The sequence below is a fragment of the Poeciliopsis prolifica genome, unplaced genomic scaffold (genome assembly GCF_027474105.1).
Source record: "Poeciliopsis prolifica strain line A6 unplaced genomic scaffold, Auburn_PproV2 SCAFFOLD048, whole genome shotgun sequence".
Taxonomy (NCBI): domain Eukaryota; kingdom Metazoa; phylum Chordata; class Actinopteri; order Cyprinodontiformes; family Poeciliidae; genus Poeciliopsis; species Poeciliopsis prolifica.
Window position 1 is genome coordinate 1,777,190 of NW_026562423.1, and position 23,420 is coordinate 1,800,609.

General features: G+C 36.1%; 1 protein-coding gene across 4 annotated transcripts in view; it reads left to right on the top strand.

The window, feature by feature from the left end:
- Positions 1 to 905: 905 nt before the first annotated feature.
- The window catches only part of LOC129377490 (zinc transporter ZIP11-like), a 120,508-nt gene continuing 97,993 nt past the window's right edge, over positions 906 to 23,420 (top strand). For all 4 annotated transcript variants that reach the window (XM_055057472.1, XM_055057475.1, XM_055057473.1 and 1 more), the window contains exons 1-3: positions 906 to 985; positions 2,933 to 3,050; positions 5,401 to 5,439. In XM_055057472.1, coding sequence (XP_054913447.1) covers positions 2,943 to 3,050; positions 5,401 to 5,439 — 147 coding nt within the window. In that variant the 5' untranslated portion in view covers positions 906 to 985; positions 2,933 to 2,942. The remainder of the gene's footprint in view (positions 986 to 2,932; positions 3,051 to 5,400; positions 5,440 to 23,420) is intronic.

Sequence of the window (23,420 nt, forward strand, 5' to 3'; positions counted from 1 at the left end):
TATAAAAACTCATTTAATCTACAATAGTCCTGTTTTCTTACAACACCAACAACATGTGAGGTGTTAGGGAGACAAATACTGCAGTAACACTTCTGATGACTCGATTTCATTAGCAGCATTCAGATGGTATGACTGATAATTTCGTACAACCCGATCAAAATTGGATTCATCTTGAATCTGCTTGTTTTTAAATGTGTGTGCGCAGGTTTTCTCTCTCTGTTGGTGAAACAAGAAAAACCTATTTAAAAAGAGGGATAAAAAAATAAGTTTTAGAAAAAAAAAAAGGAAAACAACTGACAAAACGCATTAAAGGATTAACCGTTTCTGGCAGCAAACACTACTGCAAATGGTTTATTGGACATGAAAATGAGTTACTGGTCTAAAACAACTGCATACTTTTAGATTAATGTCAACCCAAACGTCTAAGAAATGTTTCTGATACCTTATTTAATCTAAGCCACAAAGAGCTAAGGCTCCTTTAAAATGGAAAAAAAAAATCAAAAATCTAGATCTAGTAAGGTGTACCTAACAAAAGTGGCCAGTGGGTGTGTATTTCCTTTTTACCAGTAATTGCTGCCATGTTCATGTTTCTTGTATTTGTTTATTTTCATTGGGTATTTTCTTCAGTGTTTATTGCTTAAGTAACATGTAAATAGACCCCAAAGCTTTTAAAACGAGATTTAATTTAAGTGCAGCGTATATTGTCAAATTGAACAGTATACTTCATTTAAATTTATTTATTTATTAAGTTTCGCTTAACTATATCAACGTGTAATAGATTTTATTACTAATATAATTCTAAATTCGCTTTATGAGGTGTTTTTGTACAATTTTATTAATCTAGTTTCGATCAAAAGCAAAAACTCCCGCCGTCAATGAACTGGCCAATCGGCTGCCAGTGGGGGCGGAGCGTCAGCTGTCATTAACACGTGATCTGGGAAATAGGAAGTAAATACAGAGGAGTCCACAGAGCTACAGGTCGAAAGTGAGTATGGTCGACTTTATTGTTGAAAAACTTCCAAAAAGGTGAACAGTTTCGGGAAACAAATTCAGCCGAATTAAAACACATTATTCCCTGTTATTAAAAGTAGTGGTCGTGTACGAAATCCTGTCAGTATTGTCTGGCAAGAGTAAGAATTGTAAGGTTGTTCGGATGCTCCTCATTTATCCAGTCTTGGTAATAAAAGAAAAGAAGCCAGAAGCCTCTACGTTCTCCGTTAGGACTCGAAACACACCAAGGCAAATTGACGAGTTTTAAAGGAGTCTTTTGAATTTATGTCGCCACAGTAAAGCTGCCCTAATGGCGCCTTTAAACAATGAATGAATATAAATGCCTTTGAGCTTTTAAATCGAAAATGACAGCTGTCACCTACATTTTATTCCTCTTTAACCGAAGCCTCATTAAGTTAGCAACGACACACAGCTGTTAGCATTTGTCATTATAAAATCAGCCGTTACAACTATTGCAAAGTAAATATTCTTACTGTAGGTTGGGTTAAAATCTGGATTAAAGCACGTGGCTTCTGATATTTAAAGGCAATTAATTTACTTGTAACTGACTTAAAAAATGAGAATTTTGCTCTGATTTAACTTCAGACAGTGAAAAATAAAGGCGTTTGTCTTTTTAATTGGAGTATATAAACTTTTGGTGTCAAGTATATCATTTTAATATGGTGAGATTAATGGATTCATTACAAAAAAATTAATATATTATTACTAAAAGTGGGATGAGCTTTATTAACCAAATTAATCATTTAGATTTCTGCAGATTGACATTTGAAATTTTAATTGGTGCTTCATCATTCTGTTAAACTGTTTTTTTTGTTGTTGTCCTTTTGTTTTGTTTGTCAGAATTTTTGAGAAAAATGCAAAAACAAACAAAGGGGCAACAATTATTCAAAGTTTTTTTTTTTTTTTTTTTAGTAAAAGTAAAAACTTCTTGACCAAACTGCAAGTGTTTTGCCGCACATTTTCCTACCTCATATTGGATTTGTCACTTCTGTTGGATTTCTACAAAGCCGGGAGTCGGTCCACTGTGGGTGTGGTCACAGAGAAGCAAATAAAGAAGGGCAGGATATTGTAATCCACAGCAAACAGGATTTTCATGCTTGTTTACATCTTAATTTGGTGAAACAGTCTTAAAGGACGACTCCTGGATCAGGAAACGGATGGTTTCAGGACACACATGCTGATGTTGGAGTTGTCAGTCAAATTTTCTGTTTGAAGTTTCCTTTTGCTGTTTGCCATGAACCACAACTAGAGGTGCGAATCTTTCAGTGTCTTTTGATTCAAATCTGATTTTTAGGGTCACAATGATTTAGGAACATCTTTTGATTCAAAAATGGCATTGATTGGAAAGACTGTATATGTTATGCTAAAACAGTTTGCACTGGGGATATCAAGACATATTTAATGTTTGAACAATTAAAGTAGGTAGATTTAAGTGTTTTTTGGTATTCGCATAGACAATGGTGGTCCCTAACCCTTAAAAATACTCGGGGTCCACCCTATAGCTTCTCTATGTGCTTCACCTGCTTTACCACTGAGCTAAACAACTAGCCTGTTCAGTTGTTTTTCAAAGAATAGACAAAAATGCCAGTCTGTAAATGTATAAGGACTTGCACCTGGAACTGTAGCAAAGAAAGTTCTGGAAAGCATTCAGTTGGGTGAATACAAAGGCATAAAGAATTTGAGCATCGCATATAATGTTCCTTCCACAATTGTGCACCACTTTGTGTTGATTGATCAATAAAAAGCCTTGACATTTTAAACCTTATTGTGATAAAATGGCAAAAGCTTCAGTACATTGCCAAGATAATGTCTTTTAGCCTTAGAGGAGAACTTATCAGCACCATAATCTTCTCGGTTGCTAAAGCGACTGCAGCATAATGGTGGTTTGGTTAGAGACTGACTTTGCATCCTGCTTTGCCAGGTGTGGCACCATGCTGGAAGGCTACAGCCCTGTGATCCAGGCCCTGCTGGGCACTCTGTTCACCTGGGGTCTGACCGCCGCGGGAGCCGCCCTCGTCTTCATCTTCTCCAGCCGACAGGTACACACTGGCAGCTTCTATTTTCAGTTGATAGAGTTTGAAAATGTTTGGGGTATTAGTCATGCATATATGCAAAGCTGAAGGTTGGAACAAGTTAGCTTATGGCTTAATGTAAAAACAGAATGCAAAGCAAATGCAGTCCCTGACTCCCTACCCACAAAATCCTCCAGCTAGCAGCTCCAAAGCTCCTTGATTAGCATGTTACACCTCAGCTTTGCAAGCCAAATAATAGCTGAATTGTTTCTATGTGATCAGAGACCTCAACAACTCTTCAAACTTTTCTCCTGAATCTGCATGGCTTACATATTCCAGCCTAACTTTGCATACAAATTTATTCATACAGCCAAATGGAGGTTTCCTACCCTTTCAGCTGTTCTTTTTTAGTTTTCCTATATTAAATTACTTTAATAACTTTACTGTGCATTCCAAGCTCAATAACAAAGCAAAAGCTTTTTTTTTTAACGGATCTTTTGATTAAAAAGCATGAAATGCATCATGTAGACACCTGATCTTTAGTGCAGGCTCCATTCTGATGTCCTTCTGTAAATTGACGGAATGTAAAATACCTCGGTCGGGCTTGCGAGTAAAAACCCAGTGATCAAAAATTGGAGTTCCTTTAGAGAGTTGCCTCTGGAGAACCTCAGATACATTGATGAAGCCCGCCATCAATCATCTGACAGAATGGTCATAGAATCCGAACACATGACAAAGAAAATGTGATCAAAGGTGCCCCAGCAAGTCTTCGATCTAAATCTTCTGATCAGTCAAGGGTCCTTCCTGTTTTCACCGTTTCTGCCATCAATTTAACGGTTAATAATTTACTTTTCATGAGAAATGTGAAACACTTGTTGATTCTTCAAATTACTTGTGTATAACCAAAACATGTCTCAGTTGTGCACGAAGAAAAAAAAGCATATGCTGTGTCTTGAAAAAGTACTATCCCTTGAACTTTTTTATTTCATGGGGATTTTATGTGATAGTCAAAACTGTCCCATATTTTCAATTAAGATAACCCGCTTATTTTGTTTCCTGTCTTCTTTAATTAAGTGTTTAATAATCTGTTATGGAACAGTTTGATCCTGTCATTTAGAAAAAAATTGGCTAACACTTGAAACAACTGTCAGTGTGATGATAAGATGATGCATTAGGTAGAAGTATGCATCTTGCTTATGCATACACATAGACTCAAATTAATTATTCTTCCCTTCTGTTAAGATATTTGACACATTCTATAATTTTTAAACAGATCATCAGATCATTTTGGTAAGCTGCTTTGCTGGTGAAGTTCTGGTACAATCTAAGATGATCTGAAATATCTGCATTGATGCTTGACATGGTTAAAACTTTTAAACTCAATTTAGAAAGACCACAATCCAGGATTTGACCCCAACAACTTCCTGGTGCAAGCCAACAGTACTACTAACAAATTTGCTGCCCCTTATATGAAAATATGTATTTGAGATATTTGTGTCGTTGTTGAACAAAAGTAATATCAAATAAATAAATAAATTAATAAAATCTTTGAATTCTGAATTGAAATATGGTTTGAAGTGAAGAGGGCTGGTAAAAGATACCAGCTCTCAAGGATGATTTAAAAAAAAGCAATACCATTATGGTCAAGAGATTAAACCATGGAAATGGTTTAATAAAACTGAACGTTGTAGTTTTATTTTAAAAAAAAAAGTCCTGATGAGCCAGTTTTACATAGTTAATTAGTCAGACTGTATTAGCTAGCCTGCACTCTGCTGCTCAACACACACGCTAAAAAAAATTATTTTCTAATGTTATAAACCCAAACCTCAAGTATTTTCTTCTACTCAACAAGCCTGAACAAAGCGTTATGCAAAAGATATTCCGCTACAACTTGAAATACTATTTTTTTTTTAAAAATATGACCTTTTAAATTCAGTGAGTCAAAACTCTTTGAAAAAGGAGCCATTTTCCAAAACAAATAGTTGGAAAGGGATTCTTCGAAAAGCTCCATGACATTCACTCGCTCCTGTGCTTTTACCTGTGAAAGGAAAGATGTATGTATACTTGGTCAATGTTTTCTACTTTTAGGCTTTTTGGTTCTCAAATTACACACTTTTTAAACTACTGTCGCTAGCTTCTCTATTGATTTGTTGACATTGTTGTCGCATCACGTGAGAAATCCCTCTGTTGACTAAGTGGTTTTGCTTCTAAAGTTGTTGCCTTTTCAGTCTTAACATTTGACTCTGTAGACATCGAAGCAATTTTTGACATGTTGTGCCCACTAACAGTTTAACTGAACTATTGCTTTTATGTTGTCAAGGTTTCAACATATTGATTTATCTGACTTGCGCTCATTCTCTTTTTCTTATCTGTTCAGAAGCGGATCTTGGATGGAAGTTTGGGTTTTGCAGCCGGGGTGAGTTTATTGTCCTCTGAACTCTACAGTTCACACATCGGCACGTACACACACTGCAGATCCAAGTGTGTTTCACCACAGTTTGCTGAGTTCCCCCAAGACCTCATATAAACTCTGACACATTCTGATGCCACATCTAATTTTATTAAATGTGAGGTAAGTATTCCCCCGAAGCAGGACTTAGCCTTATCATACGGAAGGTTTTATGCTGCAAATGGAAAGGATCATCTAATCCCCACCAGTCTTTTTCTTTCAATTACATTTTTTCGATTTCTTGCAGGAAAAAAATACGGTTCATTGGCAAATTTAATTATCTTGCCGGTTAGAAAACTAAGCTGGCACTGAATCCTGATGTTGTACACGGCTGTCTAAATCACATTGAAGTCATACAAAAAATAATGTGGAAGCTTGTTCAGGGCTATGAATCTACGAAAGACTTCCTAGAGATCTTGCAAGCTTATAAACCAGTCAATACGTCAACATTTTTAAACTCAATTAATGCTAGCTGAAAACAGACAAATGAAAAGCAATAGAAACTGTTTGCAGATTAGCTTGTTTTTACAACGCCAATAAATCATGTTGGCAACAAATTACACATTTCCAAAACATTGTTAGGTTTCAGTCCATGTTCTGTGGTCTGCGATGTGCCTAGATAAACACTAGGAGTTGCTAGAGCACCTGGCCTTTTTTCTTTGGACAAAAACGTACCCTTCTGAAATCTTTTTTTTTTTTTTTTTTTTTAAACACTATATAGCTATTGATTTCTAAAAGCTTAAGGTTCAGGCTGTGCCTCTTTAACAGTCTTTTTCTGTTTTCGTGATATGTGTTTTCAGAACCTTAAAGAGCAGCGATGGGACTGAGAGTGGTTTGCTTTAGCACCAGGTCTGATATTCCCATTAACCCTCATGTTTGTGAACTTGGGGGTTGTTCTGGAATTAAAAGCCCAAGCATGAGCCAGGTGCTCTTAATCAATTATGCTCTATTATCTGACTCATCAATTAATCAAGTGCACTCACAAATTGTTTTTAAGGCTTCACCTGCAGAGCTGACCACTCCTGACCACTTCTCTAGTGACTTAGTACTTGGCAAGATGCCTTATGAACATTTAAATCCTTGTTTTACCAAGTGCTTGTTATTCCTTTGTACTACGGGTGATATTACAAAAACGGCTGCTTATTGGCCATTTGGGGCATCTTGTTGCACTTATTCTGTCAGGCAAAATTTTGAGTCAAGCAGACGTCTTCATTGTCTGTGACTCACTGCCAACATCCTTGCTAGCTAGATGGCTAGCTTTTTGTCCTATATATTTAAGACCTATTTCTCCAAAGACATATAGGTCTTAAATTTCCTTCATGATGGTCTTGAACAGGTCTTAAAAAGTCTGGAATTTGATTTGGTGAAACTTTCAGAAACCTTGTTTATAGACTGCACCTGTTAGATGAACGCCTTTCTATGATTCTGTAATTGAGCTGTTTGAACTTCCAATCCCAATACCTCGGGGATATTTTGCCCTTATGTGTGATGGTGGCCTTATATACTGTCTAGCAATTGATGGGTCCCTGGTTTGAGCTTCTGCCTCACCTGTGTCTGTTGTGCCCTTGAGGAAGACATTTCACTCAACTTGCCTGGTGGTGTTTGTCAGAACAGCCAATAGCGCAATATACAATCCAGGAGCTTGCCATTATCATTGTGTGAAAGTGTGCATGAGGATTTTATGTAAATAGTCTAAGTGTCCTGAAAAGTGATATAAATGCAATATTTCATTTCATAACCACGTTGAGCTGCATTACAGGCAATAAATTGATGGCTAACAAAAATTTAGTTTTTAATATGGGTTAATTAATAGTGGGTAGCACATGTGGGAAGAATTTACGCTCATGCTGAGTTCTTTTTTTTTATCTGTTTGTTATTGCAAATGTTTTTACATCCAGTAAGTAATTATTATGAACACGTCTTGCCTGAAGCAAATTGATAAAGCGCAGTAATAAAAACAGGAAAGGGGACCAACACTCAGGAGGTCAGGAATGTGTTTACAAATGAAAACGTCTTGGTGAAGAGTGAAAGATTTGCATAAAACAAACTCAGTGCTCTTTCTGTTCAATTCTGCAATCTCTTACCACATGCATATGTCAATGTTCACGCTGCCATACTTGGATTGCCTTATTAAAGTATTCATACCCCCAGATTATGTTCATTCATTCATCATGTTCACATGACATCCACAAATTTTGATCTACATTTTTGGGTGTTATGAGTTAGAAAAATACAGAATAGTATACAGGAGAAAATTAATGCATGGTTTAAAACAAAGCTTTAAAAATGAAGATCTGAAAAGTGTGGTGGGCATTAACAATCAGCCCCACTGAGTTGATGCTTTGAGTTATTTTTCTCTGCAGTTTGAGATGAAAGCCTTTTTGAATGTCTCTGTCAGCATTTCACATCTAGAAACTGCATTTGCCCCTCATCCCTCATTATTTTTGAAAAAGCTTGAACATTTTTCATTCATTTTCAATTAGATTTACATTTGGTCTTTGACTATTCCATTTTTTTTTTTTTTTTTTTTTTTTGGGAGGCGATTTCTCTGTGGACTATAACTTGAATTTATATTTTTACAACTAACGATTAGTAGTTAATTAATCATTAAGTGATTAATTGGGTTAAAATATAGTCTCACTTTGCTGTTTTATTTAACAAATTGAATTGTTTTATTCAATATTAGAAATACAGTGAAATAAAGAAATAAAATACATTAAAAGAGGAAATCAATTTCCTTTTAAAATCAAACATTTTTTGTGCCTAAAACACAATGAAACAACTTTTTGTGTTTTGGCCTGATTACTGCTCTGAGTGTTGGGTTCTTTTAAGAAATTGCCTTTATTTTTTAGTCTCTAGAGGCCAGTTAAGGATGAAGTGATTACTAAATTAGTTAACAGTTATTGAATTAATTTATTAATCGTGATTAATAGCATTCTGAGTCCTAGAGCAGAGATGCGGAACACTGTGGATATTAGCGACTGTGGTAGTACTAAGACTACTGCAATAGAGGTAGTCTTAGCAATACTTATGTAGCAATACGTTGTGCATATAGTTATGTTATGAGCTAGATTTGGCTCAAATCTAGCTCGGAGATTTGAGCCAAATTAAAACAAGCGGTTTTAATTTGCAGTTTCAAACATTTTTAGAGGGAATCTCTTGTATTTCCTGGCAGTTGTGATCCCCAAGTGAATATAAGGGTCCTCTGTTGGCTCATGTCAGTGAGTGCATGGTGATCTACAAGTATTATCTGCATGATTCAGATCATCCTCCAACTTGCATTCCCTGAATCCATGACATGCCACACTCACGCAGTGACAAACAGATTTGGATACAGATGGACACTCATGCTCACAGAACTAAGGAGGAAAAAAAAAAAACAGCCTTTGTGACTACATAATATGGCGTCATGCAGTGTCAGTGCGCAGCATGCCTCAGCTGAGATTGTTGAGGAAGAACCCTTCTGACCTATCATTAATGTGTGGATACATAATTTCCTTCTTTCCTCTCCAGCTTTTCTTTTAGCCCTCTTATATGGACATTAAACTCTTGACGTCTATTGTTAAACTGAGGTGATGAAGCCGACGTCTCCAAGAGATGTTGATTACAATTTTTTTCTTTTTTTTTTTCCCCATACGGAGTGCTGCCAAAATATTGTTTGGCATGCTGGCAAATGATTAGAAGAAGCAGCAATCGGAGACCCTGAAGCTTGGATCCACTCACCACAGTTTTCTCTCTGGGGGGCTAAGTTTTTTTTTTTACTACCACTCTAAACGGGAGATTTGGCAGATTGCTCTAAATGAATGGCTTTCTGCTGTGTGCTATGCGCTAAATTTGTGTTTTATTGATAATCTTGTCTTTCTCTGCGATCACAGGCAACTTTTTAGATCCAACTTGTTTCTTATGTCTCTCACGCTGCAGATGTGAGACACCCAGGCAGGCAGGAGACAGTGAAGGACACCATTCAGCTTAACTGCTATGCAATCAAACTGCACTTTCTAGCAGCAAAACTGAAACTCTACCTCACAGCTACAATTTTATTTTGTTTTCTAAAACGTTAAAACTTGTCTTTATTGATTTCCCCTTCTCTCCCAAATGATTAAAAATAATTTCAAACTTTATTTGAAAACTTTTACAGTAAACTAGTTCTGAACTAAGGAGTCTATAAGTAAGAAATTAAACGATCTGTACTGACATAATTTTTATATGCACAGCACTTTTCTAAACACTTTACAGGAATCAAGTAAAATTTCAAACAGAACCCAAAGCAGCTCAAACACTTATGAGAAATGCATGTGGGGAAAAAAAAAAACAGTAATAGTCGAGCATTAAATAGCCATTTACGACTATACAGAATCAGAAGGTAAATTCAGCATTGTTTTATTTCATGATTATTGCATAATGTATATCCCAACTAATTAACTAAATTTCAGTTTAAATAACAGTACCTGGTCTGTACTCAGATTTATACAACATTATGAGAAGTAGTTGAAAATATGGCAGAATCTTGTATTTAATAGTTTTAAAAACGGTTTATTGGAGAGTGGAAGTAGAAGTCTGCCTTTATATAGGACTCTACAGTCTATTCAATTCAAAGACTAACTCCAGATATATTTATTCCATGCGTATGCACCACATCAGAATCACAAAAGCTGAAGCCGTAGGCAGCTGGAAATGACATTGAAATCTGCCGTGTGGTTTATTTGAACGGACCCCTGCTGTGTTGCTGGATGTCAAATCGCAGTGAACACAGTGTAGTTCAAACGCAATCTGACAAAACAGTGGTGTTAAACATATCCACACATGTCAAGTACCGTGATGTTATCAAATCTATGGCTTACATGAAGTGACCAGCAAGAGGCGGCATTGCAAATTTGCAGCAGCCAGTTCTGTATTTTTTTTCCGAGACGCTGATCTTTTCAGAAACAAAGGTCCGTCGGAGAAGGTTGGTGCATCATGGTTTCCATCTCGAAGAGTTTATCGCCTGGTCATAAATCATAAATTCTGCTCTTAAGATATAATCAGTATGAGAGGCTTCTTCAGAACACCAGTGACATTAAAATCTCTAATCTCAATTTAATTATATTTTTGAATGTGCTGATACTTATTTATAGTCCCACAGCACCGTAGTAAAAATTGAATTTCAGACAATACAGTTTTAAAGTTCTTTAAACATAGATGATTGAATATTTCTTTATGATGAGTCAAAATTCTTGTTTTTTCACCACAGTAATAAATCATGATGAATATCATTTCTTGTTTACAAAATATGTGTACTGATTCAGCCATTTTTTTGTCTACCACGTATCCAAAACGCTATTCTCCAAACCATTAAAAAGTGTTGGACTTCTTCTGTTCTTTTACAACCAAGTGAAAAAGTTCGGCCTGAAGGAGTGAAATGGAAACTTTTTCCTTTTTTTTTTTTTCCCATTTGCAGATAGTAATGTGATAAACCTAACGGTTTTCTTTTGGATGGTTTAGTTAACAATTCTTCAGGCAGTTTTCTTGAAATGCATTTGAGGCACATCTATCAATCTGAAGAACTTTGCCAACAACCAACAGTTTTGTACCTTCATTTAGAGGAAATTACATCTATAAAACCTGTTCTTTCAGTCTGATGCTGGATAAAGAAAACTGATTGCAAATAGCTTTTGAAGGAGTTGATGGAACAAATTCTTTTTAGGCTTTATTGTGGATGATTACGGAGTATTCGTTCATGGGGAGTAGAAAGTTCACCCTCCGTGATGTTTAATACTATGTTGATGGATCTGTAGTGGCAGTCATTTAAAGTTTCCCATTATTGAATGGCTTCATTAATGAACATTAAAATTGAATATGCTAATGAAAACCCCAATGTCTCTGTCTTGTCTTACCTGGGGCTGAATTAGTTGGGATTTAATGTCATTTTAACTGATTTTGTATCATAATTCTAATAGTGTGGTATGTTATAGCTGGGTTACTGAACTTGGAGAATGACTTTGGGGATATTAATAGACCATCAAATATTTTGAGAGTCCATAACTAAGCTCAAACAAGAACTGGGGTTTAAAACGTTGAGTGCCCCTGATATGTGGTTATTATTAATAGTAATAATTGGCATGATTGGCTCAGAAACTCAAAAGATAGATCTCTTCCTAGTCCTTCAGTTCATCATACCTAAACACTATAAAAAAGCCAAATTTGTCCTGGTAACGACTATCTCCTATGTGAAAATAAATATGGAGGACTTGCAAAGGAAAGGAAGCTGTATTTTCGATGACGTGTCAATGCTTCATTCACGCTTCAAGACAAAGCCATCTTTCAACAGCTAACAGGAAGTTTGAATATTACTGCTAAGTTCATATATTTCTCTTTCCTTTGACTCTGCCTTTCGTTTAGAAATGCTGAAAACTGTTGAGAGCCTTTTAGAAATGTTTTCAGGGAAGAATAAAATTCTAAAAACTGTTTAAAAATGAATTTGTATGGCTTTTGTTTGTTCTAATATCGCAAGCTATTGGAAAAACTCTGAATATACTAACGTCAGAGGTTTATAACGCAGATCTCTGATCCATCTGCAATATAAGCTGGTTTTACCAACTGTTTTATATTTCAGTTAGACTGCGGTTGAATAAAGTTTCATTTCAGCAATGGTACATAAAGACGTTCTGTAAAGATTTTTATGTTCCTGTGTATTTTAATGTTAAATTTTAAAAATATCCTGCCAATGTCTTTTGTCTTCTAATTTGAGATTATGGGAAGATGTCTTTGCTCAAAATGCATCCAATTGGCATGCTTCAGACAGAAGTGTTTCAACTTGACACCAAGTGTTTGATCACAGAAGAGTTTCGAAGTGTTGAATGTGAGATTGATCTCTGAGCAAACTAGAACGCTTGCAGCACAAGTCCAGACCCTGATGCACAAATCCTACCTCAAAGTGTTGTTTTTGTTTTTCAGAGGTCTGATCTGCCAGCCGCGTAATCCCACAAGTACATCTCTCTTTTTCAACACATCAGCGCTGTTTACATCCTTCGTGTTTACATCATTTTCTGTTTTGTTGCAGGCATCACTTTGGCTGCTTGCTTTTTACTTGCCGTCTTTCTGGGAATTATTTGTCATTGGGGTGCTTGTTGGCTTTGTGGCCCATGTAGCTGCTGGGCTGTTGGAATATTTCATTTATAAACCCTTAAATTTGCAGACGGTCTCTTACTACGCTTGTGAGAAACATAGTGGTTTCCCCAGCAGCTGTAGAACCCTGCTAGGCCCACTACCAAAAAGAACCACTATTGGGTAAACAACAAAAAAAAACATAGCCAGATACGTAAACACTGCTACTATAGTCAAATTGGTATGTGCTAAAAAACAAAGCTTTTCTGAACTTAAACAAAATTATAAAGTTTTCGATCAACTCTGTTCACTTTGGACCTGCAGTAGCTGCCAAAAATAACCTGAAATTAAAGCGGCAAGTGAGAAAGTGTTTCCTCGGCTTGTAGCAAAGCAATTCCTTTCACAGTTCTGCTCTGCCAACCGAAGCTGCCAGTAAAAATACAGTTTATTAAGCCATAGCAGAAGCAGTGGGAAGAAGGAAAGCTGAACATGGCACTCTATGAGGGCTTATAATGTATGTCATTTTTTAGCCCAGTGTGGTCGAATGCTCTCCCATATAGATGACTCACATTTTAGCCGTATTTCGTCCGCTGAAACACTTTGTGTTTTTGAGTTTGTAAGGAGTGTTTTTTTGTTTTGCGTTTCCATCTCAGATTTTCTTATTTTTAAATAGCTCTCTGAATAAAACAAAAGTTATTTAATGGAAACTGTGCAGAAAGGTTGATGGTTTAAGCAATGAGAGAAATCTTAATGAACGTTCATTAACCAGCTTCTTAATGATGGATGGCACGTTCGGTTAAAAATTTACTTTGTGGCTTGTAAACGGAACAAATTTGGCAATAATATGCAGTTTACTATCCAGCATTTAACTGTGGATCAAATGATATCAATATTACTAACCTGTCTGCAAATAAATACACGAGCAAGGAGGAGCTGTGCTTCAAATATGAACCAACAAAGACCAAAGACTTTAACTGTGAAGCCTATCGATGCAAAGATCATGTCAGATCCTGCAAACAAGGATTCTGGGAGTAAATCTGATGCTCTCATCTAATTTTGGGGCAATTGGTGTAATTTATCATAAGTGACTGGGAAATTTTTTTTGAATAAAATCTATAAAGTGTACTGTACTAAATAGGTTCCAAATACCCAACATTTCTTGGTGTGAACCTGGCTTGACGACCAACAGAACTCATCTTGACTATTTCTAAATATCCAACCAACAATCCACTGTAAAAGGGATTGCGTTGAACCATTTTCTGTTATTTGTCTTTCTCCCCACTGAAAGGGCCTTCAGTAGGTATCTGTCAACAAAAAAAGTTCAATACCAATGTCTCTCCTGCAAATAAAGTATGCCACATTGTTCATTGCAAAAGCAACATTTCTTTTGAAGCCTATTGATGCAAAAATCATGGCGGCATCCTCTAGCACCATTTTAAGAAGGCTCTGCTCTATTAAAAAGATGCAAGTTATGAGATAAAATGTTAGCAGATATAAAAGAAAATAAGGAGCTTATCCAGAATGTGGAGTTTTATGTGTCAAAGTATTTATGTACGGAAGCCAGCCCTGTTTTCAGACACAGAAAGAATTTAAATATTTGAACTTCAAGTACTTTGAAGAACTGGCAATTAGTTTGAAAAACTATTGATGTTGCATAATTAAGTTTTCAGTCACAAGAAAAGGGAAAAGGAAAGAAAAAGTTCCATCTTATTATAAAATTCAAAGAACTGCACGCCAGTATCTCACTGAAATATAATCTGGACTCACTTCTGTATTGAAACTGCAAGATTCTCGCCCATGACAGATATGCCACCTCATTGCAACTGGAGTGTTTGGATGTTACACATCAGCTTAGTATTCATTTTATTTTCAACCAAGAGCCATGTCTGTGAAGAGGAGAATAATGTGGCTTCCAGGCACTGCTGGGGCTGTTTGATCTGTTCTCTACTCCCCATCACATTTGGTCGCTCATCTGTATTCATTTTCATTTTTTTTTTTTTTTACTAGTTTCCCTCACTAATGCATCCCTGAAAGTGCTCCTTCAGAACTCCAGTTCTTTGTTGAACCAATACTGTTTTAATGCCAGGTGGGCTGTATAGTACAATCTTTAGAGGATATATGAAGCTATATTCAAATCAGGCTTTAGCCTCTTTTAAAGACTTCAGAATGGTGAAAGTTTTACATAAAGTATTTTGCAAATGCATTTATTCCCATTGTATAAGTTTTGTGACCTTGCATTCATTTGACCTATTTACAGAGTTCTGCAGCACATAAGGATTGTCAAAATCAAGCTAGCATAAGTGACCTACTTCCCTCTCCCTCACTATTTATTTTTCCAATTAAAACTTTTTCCTGACCTTATGTAGCTCTCATAGAGTTGACTATTGGTAGCAAAGCATATAGATGAATAGAAGCCCCTTTTTCTTCTATATATCCTTGTGGAAAACCCACCCTACTCACTAATTCTCTCATAAAGCATTTCTAAAAATATTTGAAAGAAAATTCAGCTAGAAATACCTAGACACAGCACTACAGATTTATAATTTCAATAAATTAAATATGATGTATGATTTTACATGGGTTTTACAATTACCATTTTGTGATGGTCTATTCCGTATGCACATTCCAATGAGATGTACAAAATATGAGAGTATATATGAAGACTTTTCTAGTGAGTGTCAATAATGGAACATAAATTCCACTGCTCTTTACTGCTGGTTGCAAACTTTCTGAAGTTGTGGTTGTTTTTCCAGTCATTTGTGCAAAAAATATTTAAGCTTTCAAGGCATCTGCATTGCAGCATAAAATATTGGAATACAAAGTCAGGTTTTCTCATAATTCATCGGTTCACACCCTGACTCTCAAACTCTTTGATCTTCCCTCTAAACCAAACAGGTGGTTGCTGCCTCCTCACAGGTTTGAAAAAAATCAAAATGTGGAAAACATTTGTATAGCGGTCCTGCTTGTCAGATTGTAAGCAGTTTTTTTTTTTTTTTCTATTTTGTTTGATTGCATTTAATTAAAACATGTTTGAAATTAACTGCAGGCAAAAGCACTTTGCTTTTTCAAACTATTGAATCCTTGAAGACTATTATTACTATTATTACCTTGAAGACTATTACTATTGAAGACTCTTTTTTTTTTCCTTCCTGCTCAGTCATGTACACGGTCGGAAGTGGGTTTTGTTGTTGCTTTGCTTCAGTGTTAAATTAAGAAGCAGATCGTGTCATACAAAACATTATAATTATAAAAAATATGTATTGTGGACCTGGAGAAGGTCTCCCCTGAAAGGGATTTTGTTTGTGAATGGAGAGTGAGAGTCTTTTGTGGGTCTACATGTGAAGAAATAAATCACATTTTGTGGACCATCAGTTCCTGTCACGTCTATGAATGTTCTTTTTACAAGTTTGAATGGATTTGGTCATATTGACTGTGACAACAGTCAATTTTGATGTCAAATTAAAATTTGAATGTTTAAACATTTAGCATACTAATATCAGCAAATCGTCAGTGCAGAGTCTGGAGAGTGCATCATTATTAGATTGTTGCTGCACCATTTGAGTAATGTTTCAGCCAATTTTACCTGTGGCTTAGTCGCATAGTTGACTATGTGAATGCTTGGATTCTCTGGCTTCTTCCCATTATCCAATTAACCTATTGTGTTAATTGGTCTGTGTAAATTCTCCATGGACGAGCGACCTGTCTAGGGTGTATCTCGCCTGTTGACAGCTGAATTGGTACCAGCAGTCCTCCTGCTCCTTATGGGATAAGAAAATGGATGGATGGAAATGCCTAAACTGTCCGACGTGTAGGAAGGCAAGTCATTTGAGTATTGACACCAGGGAGAAACACAAAAGTGTTACAGGACTAACACTGCTTACTCGATTTACTTAAACTTGATGAGCACATAGTTTAAGTTTGTGTTGATAAGGGGTCACTAAACATTTACAACACTCATAGCCACAAATGCAACATGAGGCTTCAGCAAATTTGCAGACCTCGATATAGAATATTACCAAATCTTATCCTCTCTCTACAGACCCATGTGGATTAGAGACCATAAATTAATTGTATGTGCTTTTGATCTAGTTTGCTAAAAGCTTCTTTTTAAAAAATTTTTTATTTTTAAATGAAATGCTGCAAGATGACATTTGAAATGCTTTTTTATTTTAGAAAAGGGAGACATTCAAATAGATTTAGCAGCATGGCTTTATCCATTTACTTATTTTTGCTGCAGCTTCATTCCTTTCCTGGATTACATGGATTTAGGTGTACGTGTAAGAGACTGCAGAATGCTTTGCACTGGATGAATCACAGAAAGCATGTGGTAGGCTTTGCTGTGTAAATATCTAAAATGCTGCTAAATGAGCATCATTGTTCATTCAAAATACCAGAACCAGTACTGTAATTTAATGTAATAATGGTTGACTTTAAAAAGGACTAAAATACTTTGAGATGATTGCAAACAGGAACTAAAAAAGCTTGAAGGTGACACTTCAGGTGGGACAAAGTCAGAGTCCTTCAGAAAATAAAATACTCTGGGTGGATGAAAAAGACAATGAACTAGTGAGAGAAACACTTTTTTTTTTCCAATAAGAGAGAGCCTTGAAGTGGCATTTCATGTTATTAAAATAGAACACACTCTGTGTGGGTCTGCTAAAAACTGGCCTTTTCTCACCTTCACTGTAGTTTAATTTACATTTGCCCACTGCTGCAGAAAGCAAAACTTTCTAGATGGGGAGACAGAAATATGTTCATATCATCTTTTTTGCTCTTAATATGTAAGAGTCATACTGTCTCAAGTGCTTTTTGAAGTTCATTTTGTAAAGTAGGTCTTATCAACTCGATTCATGTGTGTCTCTGTTCTCGTTATCCAGATATTACTGTTTTCACGTTAAGGCTGGGATTAGATGAGCTACCATCCTCTGCTGGCAAAATAGCTCAAGAGGCTTAAAATACTTAGAGACATAACTTGGAGAAACCCAGAATCTCCTTCCTGCTTGTACAATAGAGTTGTAAATGAGTCATTCAGTTTGCATCAAGTCTTTGCATTCTGAGGAATAAATAAACCCAACACTAGTTTAGTTCAAAGGTAATCTGCTTATTAATCTTCTCACAGAAATATTTTAACACACACTTCAAACCACAGAGATTTACGCTCCTCTGGCACCTTAGTCAATTTTTTTTCATACAAACTGCTAAGTAGTCAATCACATGGCAGCAATGTGATGCATTTCGACCATCTTTACTCGACATGTCGGGGATTATCGGATGTTTGGGGGAAAAACTCCACGTTTCGATCAGATGACAGAAACCTTGAGTCAGTTGTAGTTGCCAGGCCACTATATGGCGCTGTGATCTAGGTATGTCATAGAAACGCACATGTGTTTTTGACCCATAGCTTCCACCTCATTTAGAAAACAGTAACCTACCTCCAATGAAGCAGGTGCTCATGTAACGGATTCCTTATCAGAAGTTGTTAAACTGAACAAGCTAAGTAGTACGACATGGGACAATGCTACCTGCCCTTGTTTTTGCTATTTTCCTGAAAACGCTTTCGCTGGTCAGTGCTCCCTAAGAAGTTTCACTCTGAGACCAAAAAACTGCAGATTTGAGATACTCCAATCATTGGAGAAGTGGAAAGCAGTGGCTGGTAATAGTTTCACTAAAGAGCAGCTCTGTGAGACTTGATCATAAAAATGACAAGGAGAGATGGACTTATTAAGCAGGACACTTGTTTGGAATGGTTTGTGAATTTTCTGCTTGTTGAAGGACCACGTCACAAGATGAAAGTAATTATAAAGGTTTATTGCGCTGACATTTTGAATATGGAGTTTCAAAATGTCCAATTACTAAGGACTGTGGAGACAAGAAAGGGTCTGAGTCTAGTTCAGGAAGTGATATCTAGTATGTCAGGTCAATTGCATAATGTATAAAAAATTGTCAATACTGGAAATAACTTGTATTAATCAGATATTTGCTAGAACATTTAAAGATGTTAAATATGTTTGTTACATCTATGTGTCAATTTGCAAGGATTAGCCCTCAAAAGCATTTAGAAAACTTTCTTCATACATCGTGGAATAAATTCTTGTTTTGCTGCAGAAATCATCGACCAATCGACAGAACTTGCACTTAACATTCTCTGTAAAGCTTGCTGTTATTTTCTGAAATTGACTCCCATTGCTCAGATGGAACCTCCCGCTCAGCTTGATGTTCACTGATTACAAAATTGATTTTGCTGCACCCAGATGATTGCTCTCAAGTCTTGTAGGATCAGAGAACCCCGATGTGCTTGGAAGAGCGGCGTTAATGGCGGCTGCATTGATTTTTGTGGCTTTATGCTTTCTGTCTCCTTGTCTTTCCCCCCCCCCCCTTTTTTTAAATTTTTATTCTGTATGTGTTCTGCCAAGGCACATATTAGAAAATATCATGCTGATTACGTTGACGTTTTCAAAACACTGAGAAAACGTTTCAGAAATACATTTGGCATATTTATGAACCGGTGAGGATGTATTTCAGTTGTGTTTTATTTATTTAAAAATGGCAATTGTTAGCTTTGGTTGGTGTTGATTCAGTATGCTGTGGACACACTTAAAATTCATCCTATTCAGAAATCAAGACAAAGTACAATCTGCGGGTAGCCACTTACTGCCTTTTGGGGATGAATACAAAATAACAAGATGAAAATCTCCTGTTGTGTGAAATCTTTGCTTACTGATTGGTATAGATCCACACTAGTTCTGATAGCAGGACATGAATTCAGTTTGCCCACTCTATTTCTTACTAAGGTTCCACTTCAAATGTGCAACTCTTATTGCAGTAGCGACTCTGCGATAACAAGGTGTGCCTGATTTATTGAAGCAGTCGAAAAGTGTGTGTGTGTGTTTCAATTTGTGCAAACCTCATTTTCTCTGTTTCTCTCATGGGGTCCGGCCTATTCGCCTTTCAGCGGAATCACGTACTTCTGTTTTATCAAAAACCCCGGGTGTCACAAATCAACACTGAGGAACACCATTAGCATTATCACAGAGACGAGAAAATGAAATGAAAGGAAACCAAGGACACAGAAATACCTTGAGTGTATTGCCTTGAGTGGTCTTCATGTTGTGGAAATTCTCCAACCGTTGCTGCTTAACACAGCTGGGAGTTCTTGTGCTTATTTTCTTTTGGTAGCAGATTTCACCAACATTTAGTAGAAGGTAGTTTTGCAGCTTACTACCAGAAGCTAAAATAAACATTTTAAATATTATTTTTGCATATTTCCATCAACAGAATGAAGGTTTCATTAATCTTTATAAAGTAGATTTGCTAGGGAGTAATTCTGTTCAGTTCCAAGTCTCACACTCAAATTTCAGTTCTTAAAGTGAAGGTGTATATAGAGATTAGGAGGTCAGGATAGTCATTAACACAAGAGTCAGAGCAAATATATGAGAGCAGTAACTTGGGTCCTTAAGAGTCCTAACAAGAGGATGGAAGGTCAAAAAAGTGGCATAAAGTTGAGCTGGCTGGATCATAACAATGTACTGTTATTTGAAGTCATGGCAAATGCTACCAGCATTGATCCTTAATTACCTTTTGTAGCTAACAGGGTAAAAGTTAACATTGTTTTGAAGTACTTGGCTATAAGACAGATCAAAAGAGAAAGGCAAGCTAGCATCCTGAAGCTAGTGCTAAGATAATTTTACACAACAAAGGAGCAAAAATGTCAGATAGCATAAGCTAACATTAGCTGTGTACATGATAGCTAATTACAGATGCTCATCATAGCTGGCAAAGTTTCCATACTGCTCAACTATCCAGTTCTACTGTGGGTACAAATTAAATCAGAAAAATGCTCTTCAGTCAACATCTCCAACAGATTTCCATTTGTCTACTGTGGCTAATGGTAAAAGTAGTAAATGTTAGCCAAAGTTGAACCGATGCTTAGCGAACCTATTCCAATCTACCCTGCTGAATGTTTACCATCTAAGAAAAGGTGTCGTAAAATTGGCTGAAAAACAAAAGCTGGATAGGGCTGATGTAAAAGAATCAATCTGAGAAAAAGATATTTCTTTGCTGCTCACACTGAAAATGATTTTTACTGTAGGAAATTAAAAGACATATAGGAATACAGCACAATAACAATCAGCTATATTTAAAAAAAAAACTAATTGCAAAACTTAATCAACGTTGCATACAGATATCCATAAAGGATATTGATTCTTCTCTGCTGCCCACTGTTTTGCTATACAGGGAAGTAACTTTTAAATTACCTTTTGTTTTTTGGCAATGAACAAGTTGACATTCTTTTACATGTAATCTGTATTTTCCTGAAGGAAAGTGGATTCTGTATCGGTCTTTCTGAAGTATTTGCATCAACACTGTGACCTGCTTATTGTTTTTCCTGAGCAACATCTGCCCTGGTGGCAACCTTATCCCACATTTGGATCCTGTTTACGAGTCAAGCATGGCACTTGCTTCACTGTGACTGAAACTCTTCCATTGAATGTCTTGATTCAGTAAATGGCTCATTTTGTGTCTCAGTGATTCTTGAGAAGAGGGACAAAACAGATCCCATGGATAAAGCACAAAATAATATATATTTAGTTTTGTCAGATGGTGAGAAAGTTATGGGTCAAGTTGTTTTAAAAAAGTAGTTTTCAAGAAAAATGTTGCAACTGGGAACCTGCACCTTAGCATTTTTACATGTCTAAAACAATATTTGAATAAATAAGCTTGAGGAATAATTCAAATCTCTTCGGAAAAATGTAAACCCATTTTGTCCCTTTTCTCAAGAATTACTGGTCGACATAATGACTTGTGGTTTTTGGCAAGTTCACAAGCTCTTACAAAACAAGAACTGTTCTTGTAATTTAATCAAGAGTATATCCTGTCATTAAAAAAAATCAATTTTTCATTAGTTACTGCTAAAATCATTTAAATTAATTGCATTTTGTCCAGTCACTTCACATAGGAGCCTGTTCTCAATAGAAATTCTCAAAGTTGAAGCAAAACATCTTTCCGTGTCTCTCAAAGCTCATAGCCGTAACAATAAATTATTTTTGATGCCAGTAAACAAGGCGTCAGATATAATCTTTTATTTATTCTCTCAGAGCTGAATGGCTTTACACTCCTCTGCTTCAGAATGCATTTGTCATAGATGTGTTGTTGAATACTAAACACAGGAAGCAGGAGAGAGCTTATTACAAACCTTACCTGGAAAATGTCAGCGTACCTAAATATAACAGAAGCAGCTACAGTCTCATTTCATTTGAAGAGCAAGGATTAAACGCAATACTCTTAGTAATACATTTATATATGAAAAGCTTTACCCATAGACATCAAATATATGCATGAGCTGAACAGTATTATCATTTATGAGAGCAGGAACTCCCAATGCTTGGCCAGTGGTAAGAACTTAAAAATAAAAGTTGGAAATGAATGTTGGAGCAGGTGGTCAGGTTGCCTGGAGAGACTGTTCCATTCAGGTTTAATGAGTGAAAGTGGATCCTGTGAAATGGGCCTGTGCTGTGGCAACTGGAAAGAAGATGGAACAAAGGTTGAAGGGTAGAAACGTAATGGAAAAGAAACAGAAATAGAAATGTTGGTTGTAGAGAAATGTGTTGTAGATATTTGTTGTTTAATTTGTCCAATGCAGTTTAATCTTGAAATGTTCATATAAAAAGATAAACCATTGGTTCTCATTGAACTTTGCTAATTCAATGAAGATAAAAAAAAACACTAAAAAAACCCCAAAACAGTTAAATTTATGTTACTGAAGGTTCTGCAAAATCTTTTCTTTTTTTTGCCTTCTCATATCTTAAGACACCCAAGTCGGTTTGGTGTTCTCCGAGGGGTTAAGTGATGTTGCATGATTGACATTTAAATAGGACATTTTCTGCTTGCTGTCATTTGGAAAGTGCAGAATCATTTCAGTGATCTTTCAACTCCATTTCTCGCAGTCTGTCACACGTGAGAAATTTAATTCTTGGTCTTTCTCGACATCACAGCTTTCATCTAAATCTTTTGCTAAAAAGAAATTTTTAGTTTCCCTTTTTAAAAGGTTGTGTAGGAAACTGTATGGTTATTAGTATGACGTGGGTTTTTAGGTTGAAAATTTGTTCTCTTTTAACTACAGAAGCTGAAATAAAAAAGCCTTTAAATTTGCTGTCATTGATCAAGGTGAAATAAATATATTTATAAGATATTTTAACATACAGTGTCAGTGAATCACTGATATGTTTTCTAATCGTAATAAATCATGACTTCTGCTTTGAAAACATACATTTTTAAGAAAACCAGCATACAAAAACCAAAACCTCATTTTTAAAATGGCCACAAAGCTTACAGTTACATGCTTAAAAAAATAATATTTTGTTTCAGGTCTTTATGGCATCTTGTATCATTACAGTGAAAACTATCATGGCTTTTCCAACTTGTAAAATGGAAGCCCAGACGGGTTAATGAGAAAACGGCTGGGAATGGAAGCGCCTTATTTTATAGGTGATTATTGCGAGAATTTGACTGGTGCCTTTTGACAGTTGGACAAAAACCAGAAACGAACAAAATGAGTTTTCGGTCCCCAGTATTGCACTAAAGCACGTACAATCAGTTTAGACATTGTTATGCAAAACCTAGTGCCTGAGGCTGTGAAGTTGCACAATGTCCAACCAACTTGATTGGTTGGACAATAACCTTAAATTGCTTTTGATTGGAAGCTTCTGTCTTGTATTTCCCCTGCTGTTGGATTGTGTAAGAAAGCTGGTGTCAAAGGACCAGTATGAGGTTTTGTTCATATACAAATTCACGTTCGACAGAAAGTATACCCTTTACCATTACTGGGGTTTTTACACTTACATTAATTTTACCTTCGTCTTGTCTAA